General features: G+C 37.3%; 1 protein-coding gene across 5 annotated transcripts in view; it reads right to left on the reverse strand.

Moving 5' to 3' along the window:
- LOC149806744 (uncharacterized) overlaps window positions 1–22948 on the reverse strand; it is a 98691-nt gene that overhangs the window by 19321 nt on the left and 56422 nt on the right. For all 5 annotated transcript variants that reach the window (XR_016420909.1, XM_089957075.1, XM_089957069.1 and 2 more), the window contains 9 exons: window positions 22306–22422; window positions 20853–21110; window positions 17962–18090; window positions 17417–17542; window positions 16485–16610; window positions 15693–15824; window positions 14630–14878; window positions 13518–13637; window positions 9986–10102 (listed from right to left, as the gene is read on the reverse strand). Coding sequence is in view for 4 of the 5 variants with exons in the window: in XM_089957075.1 (XP_089813201.1) it covers window positions 9986–10102; window positions 13518–13637; window positions 14630–14878; window positions 15693–15824; window positions 16485–16610; window positions 17417–17542; window positions 17962–18090; window positions 20853–21110; window positions 22306–22422 (1374 nt within the window). In the remaining variant the exon portion in view is untranslated. The remainder of the gene's footprint in view (window positions 1–9985; window positions 10103–13517; window positions 13638–14629; window positions 14879–15692; window positions 15825–16484; window positions 16611–17416; window positions 17543–17961; window positions 18091–20852; window positions 21111–22305; window positions 22423–22948) is intronic.

The following is a 22948-nucleotide window of genomic DNA, read 5'->3' on the forward strand; positions in this document are numbered from 1 at the left end:
CCTTCCCGCTACTTCCAGATGATTCACGACAAAACCAAATACATGAAACACGTGGACGTCGTTCGAGAGAATTTAATCTTGGTCAATTACGAAGAAGATCTGGACTTTGTACAAGACGACCCTTTTGGAAATGTCATCATTGCGGCTTACGTGACAGCTCATGCTCGCTTAAAATTGTACGAAGCTTTAGAACTGTTAGAAGAACGCGTCCTGTACTTTGACACGGACAGTTGCATTTACATCCATCACCCGATTCAACAGCACCCTGACATCGAAGGAGACCGTTTAGGAGCCTGGACAGACGAGCATCCCGACGACAAGATTCTAAGTTTCGTCAGTGGTGGTCCCAAAAATTACGGCTACGAATACCGAGACAAACAAGGAGAAGTGCACACGACGTGCAAAGTGAAAGGACTGACTCTGAATCATCGTACCAGTCGAGTGGTCAACTTTGGGGTATTGAAAGAAGCCTTGCAATCGGGAGAGGATGGAAACTTTAAAGTGACCACCTATCAACCGAACAAGATTGTACGTTTACCCACTCACCACATCGTCAGTCGACCCTTGGAAAAAGTCTATCAAATTGTATACCAGAAGCGAGTGGGACTTCCCAATCACTTCACCTTACCGTACGGTCACGTCGGTATTGGTCTGTATATAAAAAGGAACCCTAGGCAAGATCGATAGTTCATTGTTCATTGAAGTAACTTACCATGTCGTTGACGTAGAAGAAACCAGATTGGTTAGGAGTCAAATGTTGGACATCACCGAGACCAGGGTTTTGAGGCTTGGACACAAGAGGCGACCCAGTATGCACGAGAGTTATTCAAGGAAAAAAGTTACTTTTCAACCTGTATTAGTGACGGTGCCAGAAGAACCCGTCACCCAGGACAGGACTGTCGTGGACAGGCCTGAAAGACCCTTTCGGGAGGACACTTGTGTGACCTTACCCCTACTATAGAACTGGTTAGAACTTTACCCAAAACATGTTGTACAGACACTTGTGTTTATTCCACGTTCATGGTTATCATGTGCCTTTTATTCTTGTACTTAAGCCTTTGGCTTTTATGTATTTTTGTCTTTCGTATTCATGTTTGAAACATTCAATAAACGTGTTCTGAAAAAGTATATAAACTCTTGTCTTGTTTGTTTTTCGTGTCACAAGTGACATTTCTCACACCATGGCTACCTCTGCTGTCTCTGCTCCCTCTTCCTCTACTGTCAAAGTCATCGACGAACACTTAGATCGTGCCAGTTGGGAGGCTTTGTATCTTCGCCATCCCTTTAACATGCTCATTGCTGGACCTAGCGGTTCTGGCAAAACCGAATTCGTCAAACGTTTGATCGAACATAAACATCATTTGATCGATCGGCCCCCTCAACGGATCGTGTGGTGTTACAAAGAGTGGCAATCGGCGTACAGCCTCTTGCGAGAAAGTCAAGGCGATTCCATCGTGTTTGTGGAAGGCATTCCTAAAGAAGACGACGGCATCGTCTCTGACTCCCGTCAAACCCATTTGGTCATTTTCGACGACATGTTAGGAGAAGACGAAGAAGAAATTAAACTGTGGTTCACGCGCAAAGGGCATCACCGTAATGCCAGTGTCGTTTACATCACCCAAAATTTGTTTCAACAAAGTAAAGCCCATCGCACCATCAGTCTCAATGCGCATTACGTGGTCTTGTTTAAAAGCCCTCGAGATAAATCGCAAGTGCAAGTCTTAGCCAAACAGTTAGGAACGCCTTGGCTGACTCAGGCGTACGACGATGCCACTCAAACGCCACACGCCTATTTACTCGTCGATTTGAAACCTACGACTCCCGAGGATTTGCGATTTCGTACCCACTTGTTTCACCACTGGTGCCAAGACGGAGGGCCTGTCCTGTACACGTCTCCGTCCTCGACTTCATTTCACTCCCCATAAAAAAATCTATAAAAACCTCAGACCCTTTTTCGTCTGTCTCACACAGTGCGAACATGACGTCCCTTCAGTCGCATCTTCCCGTCAAATTGATTCGTGCCTTGTATGGCATCAGTCGAGAAAAAAATCCACAAACACGAGCTCGTGTCTTAGAAACTAGTCTCAAAGAAGTCTTACGATGGTTCACGGTGACGGCACGTCAATTACTCCAAGGAATCATTCAGATTCCTCATCAAACCAAACGCTTTTTCGATCGAAACAAAGTCGCTTTGGTCCAACTGGCCGATCCCCGCATCGACACTCAAACCAAAAAACAAATCATTTTGAAACCTGGAGGGAGCGGTACTCTAGGAGGGGTCATCATTCGCTCACTCTTAAGATGGGATCCTAATGAACCCAAAGTTATACCCAAGACAAAAGTCCAACGAAGCCCCAAGAAGAAAAAGACCAGGTCCCCAAGGAGAACTTCTCCAGTGGCAGGACCCTCCTCTGACCAGACACCACCACCACCCCGGAAAAAGAAAAGAAGCCCCCAGGAAAAGAAAAGTCCACAGAAAACTAGTCGCAAGAGAGGCACTTCGGCCAGGACGCAACCTTACACTCGCAAACCACGACCTGCCACGGCGGTGACTGCGTCTCCGGCAGCTTCACGTTTGTCCACTTCTCCGTTAATGACACCCAGAACTGAAGAGTACTTGGAGACGTTGATCACACCAAGAACTTCTCCGTTGATGACCCCCAAAAGAACTTCCCCAGTGGCAGGACCTTCCAATTTAGTGGCAGTGGCTGCTGCTCACAAAGTACCTTCTCCCAAAATCAAAGTTCAAGAAAGATCGGGCATGTTACAAAGTTTACTGGATTTGTCCAAGCAAGAACTGGCTCGATTTAGTCCGTTACGTACCCCTGCACGACGTGTCATGCCTGTCCTCAAACTGATCCGACGTAAAGACAATCAGTGGCGACGCGTTCCAGTATAAAAAAGGCCTCTGACCAAGTAGGGGTATCAGTGAACTTGTAAAAGATGTCACCTCCAAGAAGCCACAAAAGAAAGAGACAAAGGCAGACGCGTCATCCGACAAAGCGCTTAGCCAAGCATCGACATTACCCTAAGAAAAGACACAGTCGTTCCAAGAAAAAGAGGCGTCAACAAAGGGGAGGATTCCTTGGCGATTTTGGGAAAAACATTGTCACCTTTATGACAAAGCGATAGTCCCAAAGAAAAGATAAAAGGGTGTGCGTTAAGTCATCGACGTTAGTGTCTGTTTGGTGAATGTCCCGGAACCCACAAGGAAAGATGTCACCCTCCAGAAAACCCCAAGGAAAGAAAAGGAAAGGACTGCCACCACGTTTAGCCAAACATGGGGACATGTTATCTGTCCTGTCCAAAGCTTCTCCACCCCTACGAAAAAAACTCATTCAAACGGCCTCCAAAGAGGTCATCGATACCGTGTGCGAATGTTGTTTGAACGTCTTGAAAGGCACGGTCCCTTTGTCCAAACACCAGAAACAATGCTTAAGCAAACATCGTCACGTTCTTCGCCAAATGGTTCAAAAGAAAATTCCCATTCGTCAAAAAAAGAAGATGTTGGTCCAACGTGGAGGCATTTTGCCTCTCTTGTTAGGCCCCATACTGAAAGGAGTCTTGGGAACCATGTTGGGAGGACTGGTGGGAGCAAGATAAAAAGGCCTTCGGAAGTCCCAAGATCTCAGAATTAACCCCTGACAACCCCATGGAAGGACGAAAACTAGCTTTAGTGCCTTAAAAACGATGGATGAAATACCATCGGTGGCAAGAACAACGCACCCCGCATTTACCTCCCAATCCCCATTTGAGCGAGATGTCCCAGTTACAACACGAATTGCAGTCCTTGATGGATCGCCAAGATTTGTCCGAAACAGAAAAATCGCAAAAGTACGGTCAACTTTTGCAACGATTGCAACTCTTTCACCAGGAAGCTTTAGACGAAACAGCTCTACCCACTCTGAAAGATTTTAAGACCTTGATGAAAAGTCCAGCACCATCACCAGTACCAGTACCAGTACCACCAGTACCAGTGACCAAGACAGAAAAAGGAAAAGAAGGAGAAGAAGAAGGGTTTCAAACTCCACCAGAAAAAGTACGCAAGTTAACAACACCACCTACCTCCAGAACTGGATGGATTAAAAAGATGATGGCCACCCCTTCTTCATCACAAGAGAAAAAGAAAGTGAAGACAGAAGTGAAACAAGAACCGATATCCCCCGCTCAGACATCCTCCTCCTCCTCTTCGACACCTATTGCCGGTCGCACACGCAAAGCATTGCAATCCAAGAAAATACCCCAAGAGAAAAAGAGTAGCCTCTTCCAAGAGTGGGTACCTTATTAACACACCAACCAACACAAAAAAATGGAAAAAGTCTTAGCCAGCATTTACTACGATCCCTCCCATCCTTCAGGTTACGCAGGAGTTCAAAAATTGTATCGTGCTGCCAAAACGCAACTGAAAAGTCTCCGTTTACCTCAAGTGCAACGATGGTTACAAGAACAAGCTACCTACACTTTACACAAACCCATTCGACGCAAGTTTGCCAGAAGTCGCACCCGAGTGGAAGGCATCGATCATCAATGGCAAGCCGATTTAGCCGATGTCTCTCATTTGGCCAGCTACAATCGTGGCTACAAATATTTCTTTTGTGTCATCGACGTCTTTTCCAAATTTGCCTGGGTCGTGCCCTTGACTTCCAAATCGAGCAGCGAGTTAGTGCGAGCCCTGCAACGGGTGTTGAAACAAAGCGGTCGTCACCCTCTTCGATGGCAAACGGACAAAGGTACCGAATTTCTGAACCAAGCTTTCCAAAAAGAATTAAAGAAACGTGACATTCATTTTTTTACCACCGAGAATCCCGAAACCAAAGCCAGCATCGTGGAACGTTTTCAACGCACTTTGAAAGAACGCATGTGGAAATATTTTACTCATCACCACACTCTGAAGTACATCGACATCTTACCACACCTGGTGCAAGCGTACAACCAATCTTACCATCGAAGCATCGGACGTGCCCTGCAAGACGTGACTCCCGACAACGAAGTGCTGATGTTTGAGCGCCTGTTTGGTACGTCCCCGACGAGGGCTGTCCCCAAGAAAAGTGGAGTGTTGGCCGTAGGAGATTGGGTGCGCATTTGCAAAACCATACGCACTTTCGACAAAGGTTACTTACCTAACTGGACGACCGAACTGTTTCGCGTCACTGGACGAGTGCATGGCCGTCATCCTGCCGTCTATAAATTGGAAGACATGAACGGAGAAGTGCTCAAAGGAACGTTTTATTTGCCCGAGTTACAACGTGTCACCAAAAAAGAAGACGACGTGTACGACATCGAAAGCATTCTCGAACGCAGAACCCGTAAAGTGGGCAAACGACGTGTCAAAGAAGTCAAAGTACGTTGGAAAGGATATCCACCCAGTTTTGATTCGTCGATCGACGCTTCGCAAGTCATCGACTATAAAAAGAAGTGACCATCATGCCCTTTCACACAGACGCAGCTACGTCGACCACTCCTCCTTCACCTAGTTCTTCTGTGCAAGATTTACAAAAACAACCCTTGTGGGTGTGGTGTGGAGAACGTGTGCCTAAAACGCAAATCGTCTTTTTCTGCCAAATCTTCGTGGTGTATTGTGTCATCGGGGCAGCCATCGCCAATTTGAGTTTGCAACAAGGAGACAAACAATTGTGGACCATTTTATTAAGCAGTTGCATCGGTTACCTGCTTCCTAATCCCTCCCTGAAATTCACCTCGAACGGGAACCCCGGGAACCTTGTGTCCAGTGCCAGTGCCAGTCACCACTTCAATCACAACCAGAACCCCATTTTGGGCGGAGACACGCCTCTGACGTCCAGTAATATACCCTCGGACAGCCACAGAACTCTAGAATTATGAGTCACGAAAACCAATTTTACTTAACCTTACCCAGTGACAGTTCCATGGAGGTGTTTCCCAACAACACGTTGTGCTGTTACACGGCTAAATTACCTCAAGCCATCCAGTTAGATCACGAAGCCCATTGGGAAGTGGCTTTAGTAGAAATCATTCACCCGACCCAAGTCCTCAATGTCCTTCCCAATCAAAATTTTTTTGATGTGGAAGTTCATGACGACCAAATGCAACAGTGGATGGATAGCAATGTCAAATATGACAAGAAAACCCGTACACAAAAGTACACCACCTATCACTTGTTCATTCCCCCAGGCTATTATTTTAGTGGTCAACATTTGGACAGCACCATAACCTCCAGGTTTAATGTCGTGTTTCTGAAAGCTTTGGAGCATGTCAACAAAAGTGTCACCATGGAGTACCACAAAGCAGCTCGTCGCTTCTTGATGAAATTTGAACGAAGTAAAATCATGTCCATTTTATTTTGTCCTGAATTGTTTGACATGTTGGGCGGAGACATGGACATGAGAAAGACCATGCTCAAGAAAAACGAATTACCCATCGTTTACGACAACGAGTCTTTTAGCAAGTTATTTCGTGCCCCGGTAGAACTGAACCAAGGACTGAATTTGATGTTTGTGTATTCCGATGTGGTGGAGTACAACGTGGTGGGACACACCTCCGTACCGTTACTGCGTGTCATTCCTTTCAAAGTGGATTCTGCCACGGACGCTGACGAGGAAGGTGGAAACACTTACCACGTCCACCGCGAATTTGTACATCCTCACTATTTGCCTGTCAGTAAGTCGTATTTGGACACGGTCAACATTGCTATAAAAGGAGATCTGGGACAAAATATTCCATTCACCAAAGGAAAAGTCACGGTGAAACTCCATTTTCGAAAACGGTTCTCTCACGACTCTTAAGTCATGTATCCAGTGTACCGAGGGGTTGCTCGACAGCGAGGACACGGTTTGGGAGACATGTTAAAATCGGCCTTTCGTTCGGTGGCCCGGTGTTGAAACCGATGATGACACGCGGATTGCACGCCTTGAAAGATGCGGCACTGACGCAAGGCAAAGAATTTCTCCAAAATGTCATCATCGACAAACAAAACCCTAAAGAAGCCTTCATGAGGGCAGGCAAAAATGTCTTGCTGCAAACGGGCAAAGACATTTTAGGCCAACGAGAAACACCTATAAATGCCCTGCACGCTACCGAGTCAGGCATTCAGCAAGGACAAGGCAGAAAGAGACGACGAAGAAAACACCCTTTCACCAGACTTCAAGCGAGAAAGGCCAAGAAAAGAAGAACCGTTCGAGACTTAGACGTTTTCGATTATTGAGAAAAGAGACAAAAAAATGATGCTCTTCAGAGAAGAAATGAACAGGGAAAAAGAAGAATGGACAGAGAAGTACAGACTTCAGAGACAGCAGCAACAACAACAACAAGAGCAGCAGCAGCAACCTGAAGCTGACAGAGGCTTTGTCGATTGTCGTATCGACACCAAAGAGTTCTTCTTCTCTTTCCGAAGAAGCAGACCTATCGCCAGAAAGTCTATCCTCAGAGGACATCGCATTCTTAGAAACTAAAATGAATGCCATAGCAAACAAAAAAAAAAAAACAGCCCTTTTCAGGGCTACCCAATACTCTAGAAAAGAAATAACAATCGATTTGCCAATGTGTGTAGGTAGAGTAGTGTGAAAATAAACACTAACTCTTTTTTAAAAAAATGTGAGGGTATGTGTTTGTGTGTTTGTGTTTGTAAGTGGTTAAGTAAGTTGGTATGGATAGTAGATTAAAATGATGTCTTTTTTGGTGTTTGAGGTGTAAATTTGGGGTTAGATTGGATTGCTTTGTGTATGTGGATAGTCTATTGAAGTGATTTATAAAAAATTTTAAAATAGTGATGGGTAGCATAAAAAAGTGAGTGAGTGTTTCTTTTAGGTCCGCGCGTTGTTGTTTTTGGTCATGATGTAGGTAAGATCAATTTTATGTTTTTAGGGGGACGTTTTCCTTCACGTCCGCGCTTTCACTATAAATTGAAACTCGTTCGGCAGTCCAGCTACCCTTGTTGATTGATCAACACCAAAAATGGACACGAGACTGGAGAAACTGTTGGAACTTCATGTGCATCTGGAATAAGCCAGGCGCATATTAAATGAACTGGCCGCGGAAGCCATTGTGGAGGAGGGAAGGATAAGAGAGGAGGAGGAAAGAAGAAACAAAGAAGAGGAGGAGAGAAGATATAAAGAAGAAGAGGAAAGAAGATACAAAGAGGAGGAGAGAAGATACAATGAAGAGGAGGAGGAGGAAAAGGAGAGAAGAAGAAGAAATTTCAGAATCCCAGAGAGCGAAAATTGGGATTCTGAAGCGACATATCCTGCCTCTGTTCTCTCCCCCAAAAAGGTAAAAAGTAACTGGGGGACAAGATGTGTATGTGGCGCCAGGCCTGGAAGGTGCCACCATTAACCAGGTGTCCATGAAGTTCCAAAAAAACAGCCCTTTTCAGGGCTACCCAATACTCTAGAAAAGAAATAACGATCGATTTGCCAATGTGTGTAGGTAGAGTAGTGTGATTATAAACACTAACGCTTTTTTAAGATAGTGTGAGGGTATGTGTTTGTGTGTTGGTGCTTGTAAGAGATAAGGTATTTTTGTGTGAATAGTAGATTATGGGTTTCTTTATTGTTTCTTAGCGTAGGTGAAGAGTATAGTTAGGGTTCTGTAAGCGCTCACGTACGATTGTGTGGATAGTAGATTATGGATTTTGTTTATTGTTTCTTAGCGTATGTGGAGAGTATAGTTAGGGTTTTGTAAGCGCTCACGTACGATTGTGTGGATAGTAGATTATGGATTTGTTTATTGTTTCTTAGCGTATGTGGAGAGTATAGTTTGGGTTTTGTAAGCGCTCACGTAAGATTGTGTGGATAGTAGATTATGGATTTTGTTAATTGTTTCTTAGCGTATGTGGAGAGTATAGTTAGGGTTTTTATTATATGAAATGAGAAAGTATAGTTTGGGTTTTATTATATGAAATGAAAAAGTAGGGGGATGTTTTCCTTCACGTCCGCGCTTTTCGTATAAGAACCCACAGTATTCGTCGTTCAAACCATTCTGCAAAGAATGAAAAAAGAAGATGGCTTCTAACCAAATGGACAAAATGGAAAAATTGCAAAACGTCCTCGACAATTTAGGAATGATAGAGCAAATGTTGGTTAACCTAAACGAGGATCACTATTCTTATAGTCCCCATCGAGTGAAGATGGAGATAAACAATTTACGAAAAATGAAGGTAATCATCAGTGATCTGTTGAAAGAAATAAAGGAGGAGAAGGAGGATGAAGAGGAAAGGATAAGGATGAGAGCATGGAATGAAAAAATTGAAAAAGAAGAAGAAAATGAAAAGAGGAAGAAAGAAGAGGAGGAAGAGAAGAAGAAAGAAGAGCAGGAGAAAAAAAAGAAAGAAAAGAAGAGAAAGAGTGTTGGAGATAAAATAAGAACTTGGTGGAGAAAAAGAAGAAACTAGAAGCAGAAGAAGAAGAAGAAAACCCAAAGGCCCTTTTCAGGGCCAGCCATATTTCTCGAAAAGAGATAGCCTTTCCATTGCCTACCCCTTTTTTTTAAATTTAAATTTAAATTTAAATTTAAAAATTTTTTTAAAAAAATCCCAAAAGCCCAAACTCTATTCCCCATGTTAATTTCCCTTGTCCCTAGACAGACCCAAACTCTATGTTAAATTCCCATTGTCCCTAAAGTGACCCACGATTTCTCTCCATGTTAAATTTCCATTGTCCCTAATCTGACCCAGGGGTTTTTAATGCTAAGTCCCATTGTCCCTAATGTGCCCCACTTTACTACTTATTTTATATATATATATATATATATATATATATATATATATATATATATATATATATATATATATATATATATATATATATACATATATATATATATATATATATATATATATATATATATATATATATATATATATATATATATATATATATATATATATATATATATATATATATATATACTAATGTTTTGTTATCATCTTGCCTATATCTCCTCCAACTGGATATGTATGATTGTATACTTTATTTATGTGGAAGTTTAAAGGACGGATGATTATTTTGCATACCAGTACAATCGGACCCATCTCCCTCAAAACCAGCAGCACAGATGCATTTAAAAGATCCTGGAATGTTGTCACATGCCTGAATGCAGTTATGCGTTCCTTCCAGGCATTCATTGACATCTAAAAATGTTAAAAAGGACACATAATGTGTGAGTTTAAAATATACATGTTAATCCATGAAATGTCAGGAGAATTTACATCTTCTTTGCTAAGTCTTTTCTATTTACTTTACACCACCGATGGAATGACCCACATGTTTCTCGTATCATTGATTTGAATAATGTTTACAAATTTGCATTGTTTGATCCAACTTCTATAATTATATACAATAAGAATATGTTTCAATGACTTTGGCATATTTGGATTTCGTTAATGTCTTTATTACGAAAATCAAATCTTTTTGTCACAGATTACTTTAAACAGCTTACTAAGAAATTTACAACATTTTATACAAATAGCTCATAGTATCACAGCTGTCGACTATTCGGATTAAACAAATGTGGATGCTAGTTATTTGCCTAATAATTGAATGTCTTAATAAAAATCAAAATATGCTCTTTCGATAAGCGCTTTAATTTCTCAAAGAATAAGCACTGAAGTGTGTTCTTTTTATTGGACTGTGTGCGTGTGTGTGTTTGTCTGTACAGGTAAATGTGTAGGAATTACTGCATACACATATCGATATGTGCAGACAGAAAGGTAAAAACCTAACAATGCGTAGTGCCGAAAGTCTGAGAAATTTCCCAAGCGCTTTCGAGCTCTACGGATCCATATCCAGGCAGACGACAAAAAGAAAATAACAATTACAAACACAAAAACGTAAGCATCAGTTCACGAACTGTTTTCTTACTGTAGCCAAAATCAAAGAATCTAATACAAACATATCTTTAAAAAAGCTGCAAACTGTATGCTGTGAAATATATACATTTAGCGAATCGGGTACTTCCATCTTGAAAGAACACTCCTTGCGTTTAACCTCCCCATAGGTAATCTATTTAACTGACTAAAGCAAAGGAAACGTAACTGGTAACGCAAAATATGATGAATGGCTTTACAACGATTGTCCCGGAAAACAAATTATTCTTCAGTTTAATCCAAAAGAGAAAAGACAGCACGCTTCAAAGCACAACATGAGATGATAATATATGTATTAGCATTTTAACGGCACTTCAGCACAATGATGAACATTTAGTGCCAATGAAACACAAGTTCCAAAATGATAAAAGCCAAGAACTGCAAAAAAATCTTATCAAGATAAATTCTTCTAATCAGATGGCAATATGAAGAATAGAATCAATAAGAATAGACAGGAAATTCCTTCTTCATGTTTATATTTGTCTGAAAATATTTGCCTTCCTCTGGAATTAGCGTAATTCATGGTTCTTGCATTTCGTTGGGAACCTTTCATGTTATTGTCATCATAACCCTGCTCAGGTGGTATTAAACGCTAAGACATATTATTATTTCATTGTCTTTTGTAGAACATGTTCTTTTTAACGTCTCAATTATATACGTGTTATCCGGATAACTTTTTCAGCAGATATATATTGACATCCATTTTATTACCTATTAAGTTTCCTTTGTTTCAGTCAGTATATATATATATATATATATATATATATATATATATATATATATATATATATATATATATATATATATATATATACAAAGTCACTCGTACATTATTTTCACACAACTTTGTACTCTCATATCTCTTGATTTTACTTGGCCCTGTTTGATTTTAACATGTAGGAATCCATAATAATTTGTGGAGTTGGCTTTTTATGTGTAAGCTATTGTTTTGTTTTCCCTGAGGAAAAGCCTGTTTAGCCCGAACGTTGGGAAACCGTTTGCACACACACACACACACACACACACACACACACACACACACACACACACATCATTTGTCTGCAATAATAATGAACCAAAAGGGAGCTTCTTCTTTTTCAGGTTTAAATTTAAACTTGTTTAACACAGCAGTAACGTCGAATATTTTAACACGGTAAAATGTTTCCTTCGTAAAGCGCTGATTTCTTGTTACTGTCATTGTTATTAAATTGCTGTTTACGGAAGAAACTATAGCCATCACAAAGTCTGAACTTAAATCCTATAACTACTTGCAAACACAAGAGAATATCTTCTTTTTACCATTACTTTGTATAATTTTTTGCAATCGAGTATTTTTACTCTACCAGATGCAGAAAACTAAAGACTTAATACAAAGATCGACATACCAAACTTTTAGTATAGTTCCTGTGTTATTTAAATCTTTTCGTCGCAATATGTTAGAGTTCACGCCTAATAAATGAAACACAAATTAGTTCATGTCAAACGGACATCTTTTCTGACTGACCTTGACACAAAAAATTATTGTTGTCAAACACCTTAACACGTTATGATATTGTTGTCAAACACCTTGACACGTTATTTTATTGTTGTCAAACACATTGAGACGTTTTATTATTGTTGTCAAACACATTGACACGTTATATTATTGTTGTCAAACACCTTGACAAGTTATATTATTGTTGTCCAAAAATTTGACACGTTTTATATTGTTGTCAAACACCTTGACACGTTATATTATTGTTGTCGTACATCTTGACGGGTTATATTATTGTGGCATTCACTTTGTCCTTTCACAGTCGTGCAGAAGGCATTCTTTGCTGAACAGAATGATGTTTCTTTTCTGGCAAGCTGTTTCAGCTGCAATATTTGCAGAATGGAAATGTCGAATTCGAAAACTGTGACTTTTCTCTTTTGATCTGGATAAATACTGGATACAGCGTAACTTCGAAAGTATTGGAGTCAATATTTTAATGATTCAAAATAGACTAAATCATTGAAAACGTCGTTACAAAATACATTGATTGTTATAACGACAATATTAAACATATTTGCTGCAATTTATTGATCTTTGTGAATCACATCTATCGATGATGTATCAGGCTCAGTGTTGTCATCCAATGTACACACAATGTATTTCCTGGATCGTGTTTTCACAAAAGTCACCAAGTATTCATTCCATTACACGTACAGGAGAAAGAAAACGTTACATGATTAAAATTTGTATTGGCTTTGATGAATTTAATGTCCGCTGATCAGTAATATTGAGCTTAAATTCAACTCCACATATACATCTATATCCACCAATGGTATTTTCACAGGCGTAGGAGCAATCGTTCTTCTCTGAACATTCGTCTATGAATGCAGTGCAATAAGATTTAAGGCATTGTATTAGATAGGTAGATAGATAAATTATGCAGTGTAAGACATTATAATGTTTTGCTGATATTTATCGTGAGCAGTATACGATTATAACACGAAAAGGCGTGTTCTTGCCGCCTTTTAACTCGTACTTTACGGCACAAAAATTGTAACAAATGTCTCCGAAAATATAAGAAATTCGGCCCGACATGTTTTTTTTTATCGTTTGCTATTTTGTAATAAATTGTGTCAATCTTTATATTCATAACACAGGACCAAATTGCAATATCGGGACTCGAACGTACTGCTTGTCACCTCATACCTTGACATTTTGTTCCGTTCCGTAGATATCCCTCTCCACACATGCATTCATAGCTACCAATTGTATTCAGACAGCCCTGTTCGCAGTCGTTCTGTCTGCTATCTATACATTCATTTGTATCTGAAATATATAGTCCATTCCATCGGATCCTATTTCTGCAAACATTATATATATATATATATATATATATATATATATATATATATATATATATATATATATATATATATATATATATATATATATATATATATATATATATATATATATATATATATATATAGAGAGAGAGAGAGAGAGAGAGAGAGAGAGAGAGAGAGTAATTTGAGCTTCACGAGACTATTCACATCACATCAGAGGCATACATAAGTAGCATTAACAAACAGTTAAAATTACCTATCACTCTATCACTGGTTACAAAACGGCAAAGAAGTGAAAAAATATCCAGCTAACTTCTTGCTTCTAGAGACACGAAAGAGGATGAAAGTTTCAGAAGAAGCAACAGCCTGATCGACATAAACCGTTACGCTTGTTTGACTGCATCAAAATATATAAATACTCCCAAAACAAGTTTAATATTTAAAAGTCACTATAGTTTCTGCCAGTCTTCAGGTGCAAAGGTAAACATATCTATATAAGGAAAGTCAAAACAAAATATAAGGTAAAAGGTATAATACAATATTGAAACACACATAGCTTTCATTGGACACAACTGATCCATTTGCCTGGATCACTTCTGTAAATAACTCCTAAACCAGCCAGGGTAAATGAATAGCGATACACTAGTTAGGGCGGTGTATAATCCTTATATCAAAATTTATTAAAATGATATTTAAATTAAATAAACCAAACACACATACTAAAGGGGAAAAACATAACAGACATAAAATCCATTAACTTTCGGAACTAGGGGGTCCGTCAAATGAAGTAATTCTGAGACGGACCACACCAATAAAGCAAAGGTAAACAGCAGCGTAATACTTGAAGAGAAAACAATTACGGATGAAATGTTCTCTTGAACAGAAAGTAAAATATTTAATAAGTAGTTTAATTTGTAGTAAATTGTAGAACATACTGGATGCATTATTCTTAAAATAAATGCCTATCCTTACCTTGACAAACATTGGTCTCATTCTTGAACCCAGGCTTGCATGTACATTTGTACGACCCAAATGTGTTGATACAGATAGTGTTTTGACCGACACATGGGTTGTAGTTGCATTCATCTGTGTCTACGTCACAGTGTTTACCTGTCCATCCCACTTCACAAATGCAGCCTATAATTGAGTCACATTGTTCAGCTCCAACTCCGCAGTTACATTCATTACTACAGTTTGGTCCGTAATGAAAAGCGTCACAAGCTAGGTAAAGAAAAAAGTGTGTGTTATTAAACTATTCATGTTATCAGCATATTTATACTAATATTCATGGATATAGTTATATTATCAAAATATGCTTCACCATCTTGCGAATCATCTCTTCTGTCCTGTATGCACCTCCTCATGAAGGATCAATGGATAATAATACATGTTTGATGGCTGAAACGATAACTAGAGACAGAGCAATGTGAAAACAAAGATATATAATTATCTAGAATATAGCTAAGCAAAAACATAGCATGTGAGGAAACGTAACCATAAAAGAAATTGCAGTGGATGATTCAGAGGGTGAGATTGATCAGGGTGATCTGACGGATCCCCTTTTCCAGTTAAAATGATACAATCTTGTATTGGTGACAAAAGGGAACTCGCTTGTCATTTAGGGAGAAGTCGAACCACCTCTTTAATAAGTTGGAGCGACCCATCTCAATTATTCTGGAACAGAACATAATTTATCATGAATGAATATATTTTAAACGCATGACGCCCGTTAAGGAACCAATCTTCTCGCCTCTAAGCAAGGGCTCCATTGCTATTACGGGTTTGCATTCGTTCCCAATAGAGGGTGAGACAATCTCTAAAGAACTCATTAATTCCGATATTAACTTCGCAACGAAGTGACGAAAACAGTTAGATATGAAATTTTGGTTAACATATTTCCCTGATGCTGATGAAAATGACCTGGTTAGTTTAATAAAGAGCCTGGATTAGTTTAAAATAATCGCAGCTTTTCTAACAAAATATCAGAATCACAAAATATGCAGTTATTTGATTAAAAATTACTTGTTCAAATTACCAATACAGGTTCTTCCATCATTGCTCATTTTATGACCATCACTACAGGAACAAGTATATCCCCCTTCGATATTGAAACACTTGTCCTTTTCACTGCATCGATTGGATATAAGATCTGCGCATTCATCGATATCTGAAATGAAACGCATTTACACACTGGAACTAGCATTTGCTGAATTATTTACAGGCGTTGCAAATAAAGATACTTGAACTTAAAAGATGGTCTAGAGTTTGAAGAACAACTAAAACACAGACATGCCATAGGAAACGTATACAAACTACCACCTAGGTAATATCTAGTCCGAAAGCCATAGAGGTGAATGAATATGATGCTTAATGACTAGAGGCGTGCACCGTAGCACTTATATTTCATTTATACAAATTGATTTAATCGTGTAGGAATATATATATATATATATATATATATATATATATATATATATATATATATATATATATATATATATATATATATACACATATGTTCGTGTGTGTGTTTATGTGTGTCAAATTATAAGTGTATTAGCATATTTAACATACAAATTTTAAAGAAATTACATCAAAATTGATCATAACTACAGTAATAAATTGATAGATTTACTAAGGTTGATAATCAGTATGCAAATATAAAATGTATTTTTTTCGAATCTCACTGTACAATTATCTGGATAGCTTAAGTTTCGGAGAATACAATTTTAGCAGGTATGTAGGTGGAAATTCGCTGACATCTATTAGGCATTGTCCTTCTTAGATAATAAAGGTAGGAGATATCTTTAAAAAAACATAAGACTACCTAAACATGTTTGGTTATCCGCTCCAAGTCTGTAACCTTTATTGCAGGAACAAGACACATTCCCTTCTTGCACATGGTAAATATGACTGCAGTTCAAATTCTTGTACCTTCCAGAATGATCATCGACTACAAAGTCACGAAAGGTAAAATTTGTTTTGAAATGTTAATAGTCGAACTCGGAGATTCGATGTTTTAAGTTTTAGGCAAAGTGGTTTGGCTTTGGTTCAGTACTAGAACTTTCGATACACACATTATTCAAATCACACATTTTGTTATTTGATATTGGTAGCTAGGCTCGGATTTTCTTTCTACCCTTCGCACAAAAAAAAGAAGAAATGTTTTAAACCTTAATGACCTTTTTACAGAATAGACTTAATATCAACTTTAAGGAGGGCTTATAGATCTGCCGACACATTTCAATAGAATAAGGTAAAGCAGTATTATAAATTATACTTGCATGTGTTCAAAGGTTACATGTCAATACTTGTGCTATTTTAACCATGATCGCGCATACACACGCTTACGATCATATTAACCTCAGAGGTAAACACTTTGAAAAATGATACATATTAATGCAACAACTCTCCCACTGTCTTGCACCTGTTATGTAATTTGCAGCTCAGTAACATTATAGTGTACAGTAACATCCTTGAAACACGAGAATAAGTATTCAACTGGTATATTCGTAATTGATACTGAACACGTCAAGCAAATAAAAGCAAACACATTTTACACATTCTACTCCGTAGTCTGATACAGATGATCAAGGATGAAAATTGAACATTTAGTTTAAGTTGTCCACCATTAACATACAATGATATCCAAAACGACCAATACTTTTTTATACTCGGTAGCTCATACATATTAACATGCATCATTGCCTACGTTCGCTTCAGACAATCTATTTCAACTTCTATTTGATGTAGCTTTACCTGGTTCGCAACGTTTCCCGTCAGCCATTAGATCGTACTCTGGGTAGCAGGTACAAGTGAAGCTTCCAATAGTGTTCAGGCAGGTGTGTTGGCAATTGTCCGTGGTCTGTGCGCACTCATCAGTGTCTACAAATTCAAAATCGATGATGGATTGCATAGATTTTATACTGACCAAGTTTGGTATATGCATTCGCTTTAACATTTCTTTCATTTATCAACCCTTTAAAAAGCCAATTTTAATTTTAGAACATTCTCAAATTATATTATTTTATGAAAGCAATTGAGAGGCAAAACCATTTCATTAAGCAAGGTCTTTATATGGGATGAGAACAATAAAAGAAATAGCAGAGACTTCAAACACACTAAAATATTGCAAAATTAGATTATCATTAATCTTGTATATATCGGATGGATAATGAATTTATAATACATTTTTTCAACCACATAATCTGCTTTTGCACAAAGAAACAATATGGTTCCGACTTCCTTCAAAGATTGCTAATATAGAAAATACCTAAAGTTATAAAAGTAGTTAACATCCTTACCTTTACATAGGGTATTGCTATTTAGATCATTTACATAGCCATTTTTACATCCGCAGGAGAATCCCCCGTTTTCGTTGGTACATAATTGCATGCAATCGTTCAAAGCGGGATCTTCACATTCTTGTATATCTAAGAATACATTAAACATTACTCACTTCGTTGTTCACAGTCTAGTCATATTTATTTTGTATCTCATAGTCAAAGTTTTCTTTGCTGGAAATCACTGTTTATAGGCATTGGCATAGTCGAGCATATAATAGAAAAAAGAATCCTATAATATCCAAAAAGAAAAGGAACAAGATCAACATAACAACCACCGTCAACAGAAACAAAACCAACAATAACAAATACATAATTATTGTAATTGGCAGTAGCATCTTTAGTAGTAATAGTGGTATCTACACCAGTCAACGGAAGGTTCCCAGGAACCGCTGTCATTAAACTTCTAATTTTTTCTAATCCTCATATTAAATAGTTTTTTCCCCATCAATCGGGTAATAAAAGGCGGTTATGCGAGAGAATGGTCCTGGTTCTTCCTTGCTGCAACTTACATTTCCTTGCAGTTTTCGATACAAAGCTTGCCGAGTTTCCTTTGAATGAAAAAATTATACAACGAATGGTATATCATTCATACTATACATATATTTAATTTATGTTACATACAAATACACATATTTGCCTTGTGAACGGATTTATGACTGACTACGGGTAATTGTGCATTGATTGTGTGAATGAACTCACATCCCTTCCGAGTGTGTCCGCTACAAAATGTAGTTCTGTGCTTTTTTTGGCTTTCACAATCACCTTTGCGTATTGACAAGTTGAATGTTTTCTTTTTAAGTTTCTGCTTATATTCACATTGTTTAAATCAAAATAGGCCACACGTATGACTTACACATGAAAGATGGTTTTAATGAAGAAAGGAGAGCACTACAAACACATCGTTACATTCTTGAATATTGAAATGTCAGCCATTCATGAAATTTATAAACTAAGCGAAATGACGAACCAACAAGAGGTAATTAGAATATTTTAATATATTTACAGTTGATCTAAGCCATTAGTCCGCCTTAATTAATATTACTTCCGACTATAAAATTGTTTCTCTCTATCTCTTACTTTGGTCGGTTTGACTTAACATTTACCATCCTCCTTCATATATCTAGAGACATCGTGGTATGACATAAGCGAAAATCATATATGCACGTCTTTTCGTGGATGTTTGTCCGTCTTGCTACGATGGTTAACAGAGAGAGAGAGAGAGAGAGAGAGAGGCGTTTGGAAATTTTCATATTTAATTAATAAGGATCGATTCTGACCCTTATAATAGGTTTAAGAAACAATAACAACAACAACAACAAAGGGACATTACGTGTTCCCCGTAACCAAGACAGGCTATTGCAACTTTGTATCATTGATTATGTGAACAATGTGCATAAATCCCAAAGGAAGTTTACCGTTACGACAAACCATATTTCTTTCAGGTTAAGTGGTACAAGTTCAGGTTCAAGGTTTTCATACAGCCCAAATTCTTTTTCTCTCTCACTCCCGATTTCTGCGTAGCTTGTCCCTTATTCGTGAGAAGGGAGGGGAATCGGAAAAAGGAAGGATTGCGATGAAATTGTGTATTGTGTCAAATTCATTTATGAGACGGGAATTATTAGTACTTTTTATAGTTATTTTCATTTGTTACTAATGATTAATGAGTGTAAATTCATCATTGATATATAGGAATAGAACTGACAGCCCGCAATTCCAAGAATGTTTTTATTTGAATAGTCGTATTATTGCGCCATGGGTGGATCACAATTTGATATACTAATAGCATTGGTATATCAAATTGCTTTATGCCAACACCTTAAAAGATATGTAACCTTTAATATAAATATATATATATATATATATATATATATATATATATATATATATATATATATATATATATATATATATATATATATATATATATATATATCGAGGAAAATATGTCTTTATAAAACGGGATCTGTATTATTAACCAAATAGGTGAAATAGTATAGGAAATAAAACATCAATTATTATAAAACGACCATATTCTTCATTCATGCTGAACTGATAAACGACTCCAATCTCCTATGATGTAGGTTAGTAATTGTGAATATATCAGACTCAATTTACTTATCAATAAGCTGCCATCTTTTACTAAAATAGCGAACACCTAAATCAAACTGAAATCTTTCCAAAAATACATCTAAGTAACCTTATTGACGATCAATGTACGCTGCGCACTATTCGCGAATGTTTAAGTATTTAATTACGATTATTTTCATATTTAATATTACGCATATGCTTTAGTCTAACATGCTCGTCTCTGGTAGAGAAGAGTGGACTTATTCGTCTTTCTAAAACAGATTCGTAGATAATCATCGTGATACTTCACAGATTAATAAGACTGCTTGCGGATAAAACCTGTCTTGATGTGCGAATACAATTTTTAAATGGAATATCATCACTTTTTAAATGTGATGTTATTCATGCAACGTTCAAGAAGTCCCTCGGTTTCAATGGCCTGAAACTTACTTAAGTTGCTGTTAGTGATGACACATCTAGACCTAGTTACGTGAATACGGATATGCCGTAATAATAACATTGGGATAAAGAAATAGCCATTTTTTACCGCTACGGTTTCTTCTAGCTTGCGAAGTTGATCTTATTTACTGTGCACGATGACTTTTAGATATATACAAAGCAAATATATATATATATATATATATATATATATATATATATATATATATATATATATATATATATATATATATATATATATATATATATATATATATATATATAGTTTCAATGACCTATTTTGAAAGGAGGATATGCCATTAAAGTAAGGGAATGATAATTACCCTGACAAAGCCCGTTACTGCCAAGACGGAATCCATCTTTGCATAGGCACGTGTAGGAGCCATTTGTGTTTATGCAAATCTTAAATGGATCTCCACAGGTTAATATGTTTTCCTGGCATTCATCAACATCCTCGTCACAGTTTGTGCCAGTCCATCCATCGGAACAAACACACCCCTTTACTGGATCACATTTCTCACCACCTTGGCCACAGGTACAAACATAATTGCAGTTCTCTCCATAGTGAGAGAATTCACATGCTGAAGAAGACGCATTGGTGTATATATATATATGTTTAATTTTAAACTTTCCAAGTAAATGATATGCGTAATCGTAAATTCACGGCCAGTTTACAGCTACGAGTACGACATCAATACATGAGATTAAAATGCCTCTTTAACCCATGTGTTATCTACAGATAATCGAAATGCATAAATAAGTTCGAAAATAGAACATTACCATCACTTAACGTGGATTAAAGTTCCGCAGGCCTTTAGAAGAGAACGTTGCTTAGCACTACGCGACACATGGTTCTCGTTTGAGCGTGGCTTTGTCGTTATGTCGTTTTGAATCTGAAAGCTCTCACAATAGAATCTTATTCAGAGAACTTGAAAATCATTTACTGAAGTAATCCATATTCAATTTAAAAGGAAAAACCTTAACCTATGTTAACTGAAGTCCTCTAATATAAAATGAAGTAAACTGATGAATGATGAACTGGATCTCTGAAGAATTCGAAGTTCATGCTGAGACCGTCGTGTCATAAATATCATCTCCTGATCAACTCAGGACGACAGAAATTCTTATTCTTAATCTTTAAAAGTTGAGTCTTATGAAAGACTGTCATCTTTTTCTATTGGTTACCATGGCAATTTCTCTGCAAAATTATCACTATCCCTAACCCTCCCCTACAAGAATTACTGCAGGAGTGCTTTGAATTATTACAGATTCATGAAAAGTCAACAGGTGTTTCGTTTCCATATACAAATAAAACCAAATTTGATATGTTATGTCCAGCTACAATACATTAGTGGCAAAACATCATCGATCATTCAACCAAATGTTGTATGCGTTTTTGTTTTTTTACAATTTCTGCAGACATTGAGAAATTGTTAGAATTGAAACAACTAGTGAAACTAGTTTCTCTTTTTGGTCAGATATAGGTAATGACACTCAAAGCTACCTAAACAAACACTACTCATGCTAATCGATATATAGATACCGACATCAACCTGAATTTCTTTTGCTTTTATATTCTGTCCATCGTCATAGCAACTTAACGCAAAGGTTACATAGAGCTGAGAACAAATATACATACATTTATATTGTGACAATTAGAAAATCTTGCTTTCGGCAGATAATTTCCGAATTAAATACTAATCCATTAACATATGTTCTGATAATGTTTATGTGTAAATGATAACTGGCAACAACAACCGCAATTAATATACTCACCAATACAGGTTTTATTGTCCGCATCGAGCATGTATCCATTAAAACAAGAACAGTAATAGCTTCCATGAGCATTGATGCACTTCTGTTGGCATATGTTGGCTTTGCATTCGTCGAAATCTAGATACGAGAAATTTCAGAGCTGATCTTTAATGTTAATGGTTTGAAATACAGTGTTAGTTAATATCCTGAAGAGTACAACATTCGATATATATATATATATATATATATATATATATATATATATATATATATATATATATATATATATATATATATATATATATATATATATATATATATTTCGAAAGGCTTTCTCCTTTTCTGCAAACTTCAGGTTTTGTTGTTAGACTTAGTGGTATCTAAGTAGAAAATAGATTATGTGAAATGATCTTCTTTTTCTAAAACTAACAGCTTATATGAGTGTTGTTATTATTACTATTATTGTGGGTTTTTCTTCTTTTGTTAGTCAGATAAAAAATAAAGTCTGATCAAAGTACTTATGTATTTATCTAGTACTGACCAATATTAAATCTAACTAGAATGTTTATAAAAAATATGTGTTATTTTTCAGAAATAACTAAATCTGAATTTGATCTGAAATAAAGCTGACACGGTCAGTTGCTTCAGCTTTGGAAAACTTACG

The sequence above is a fragment of the Sinohyriopsis cumingii genome, chromosome 1 (assembly GCF_028554795.1).
Source record: "Sinohyriopsis cumingii isolate HCF-2022 chromosome 1, ASM2855479v2, whole genome shotgun sequence".
In the NCBI taxonomy this organism is placed as follows: Eukaryota; Metazoa; Mollusca; class Bivalvia; order Unionida; family Unionidae; genus Sinohyriopsis; species Sinohyriopsis cumingii.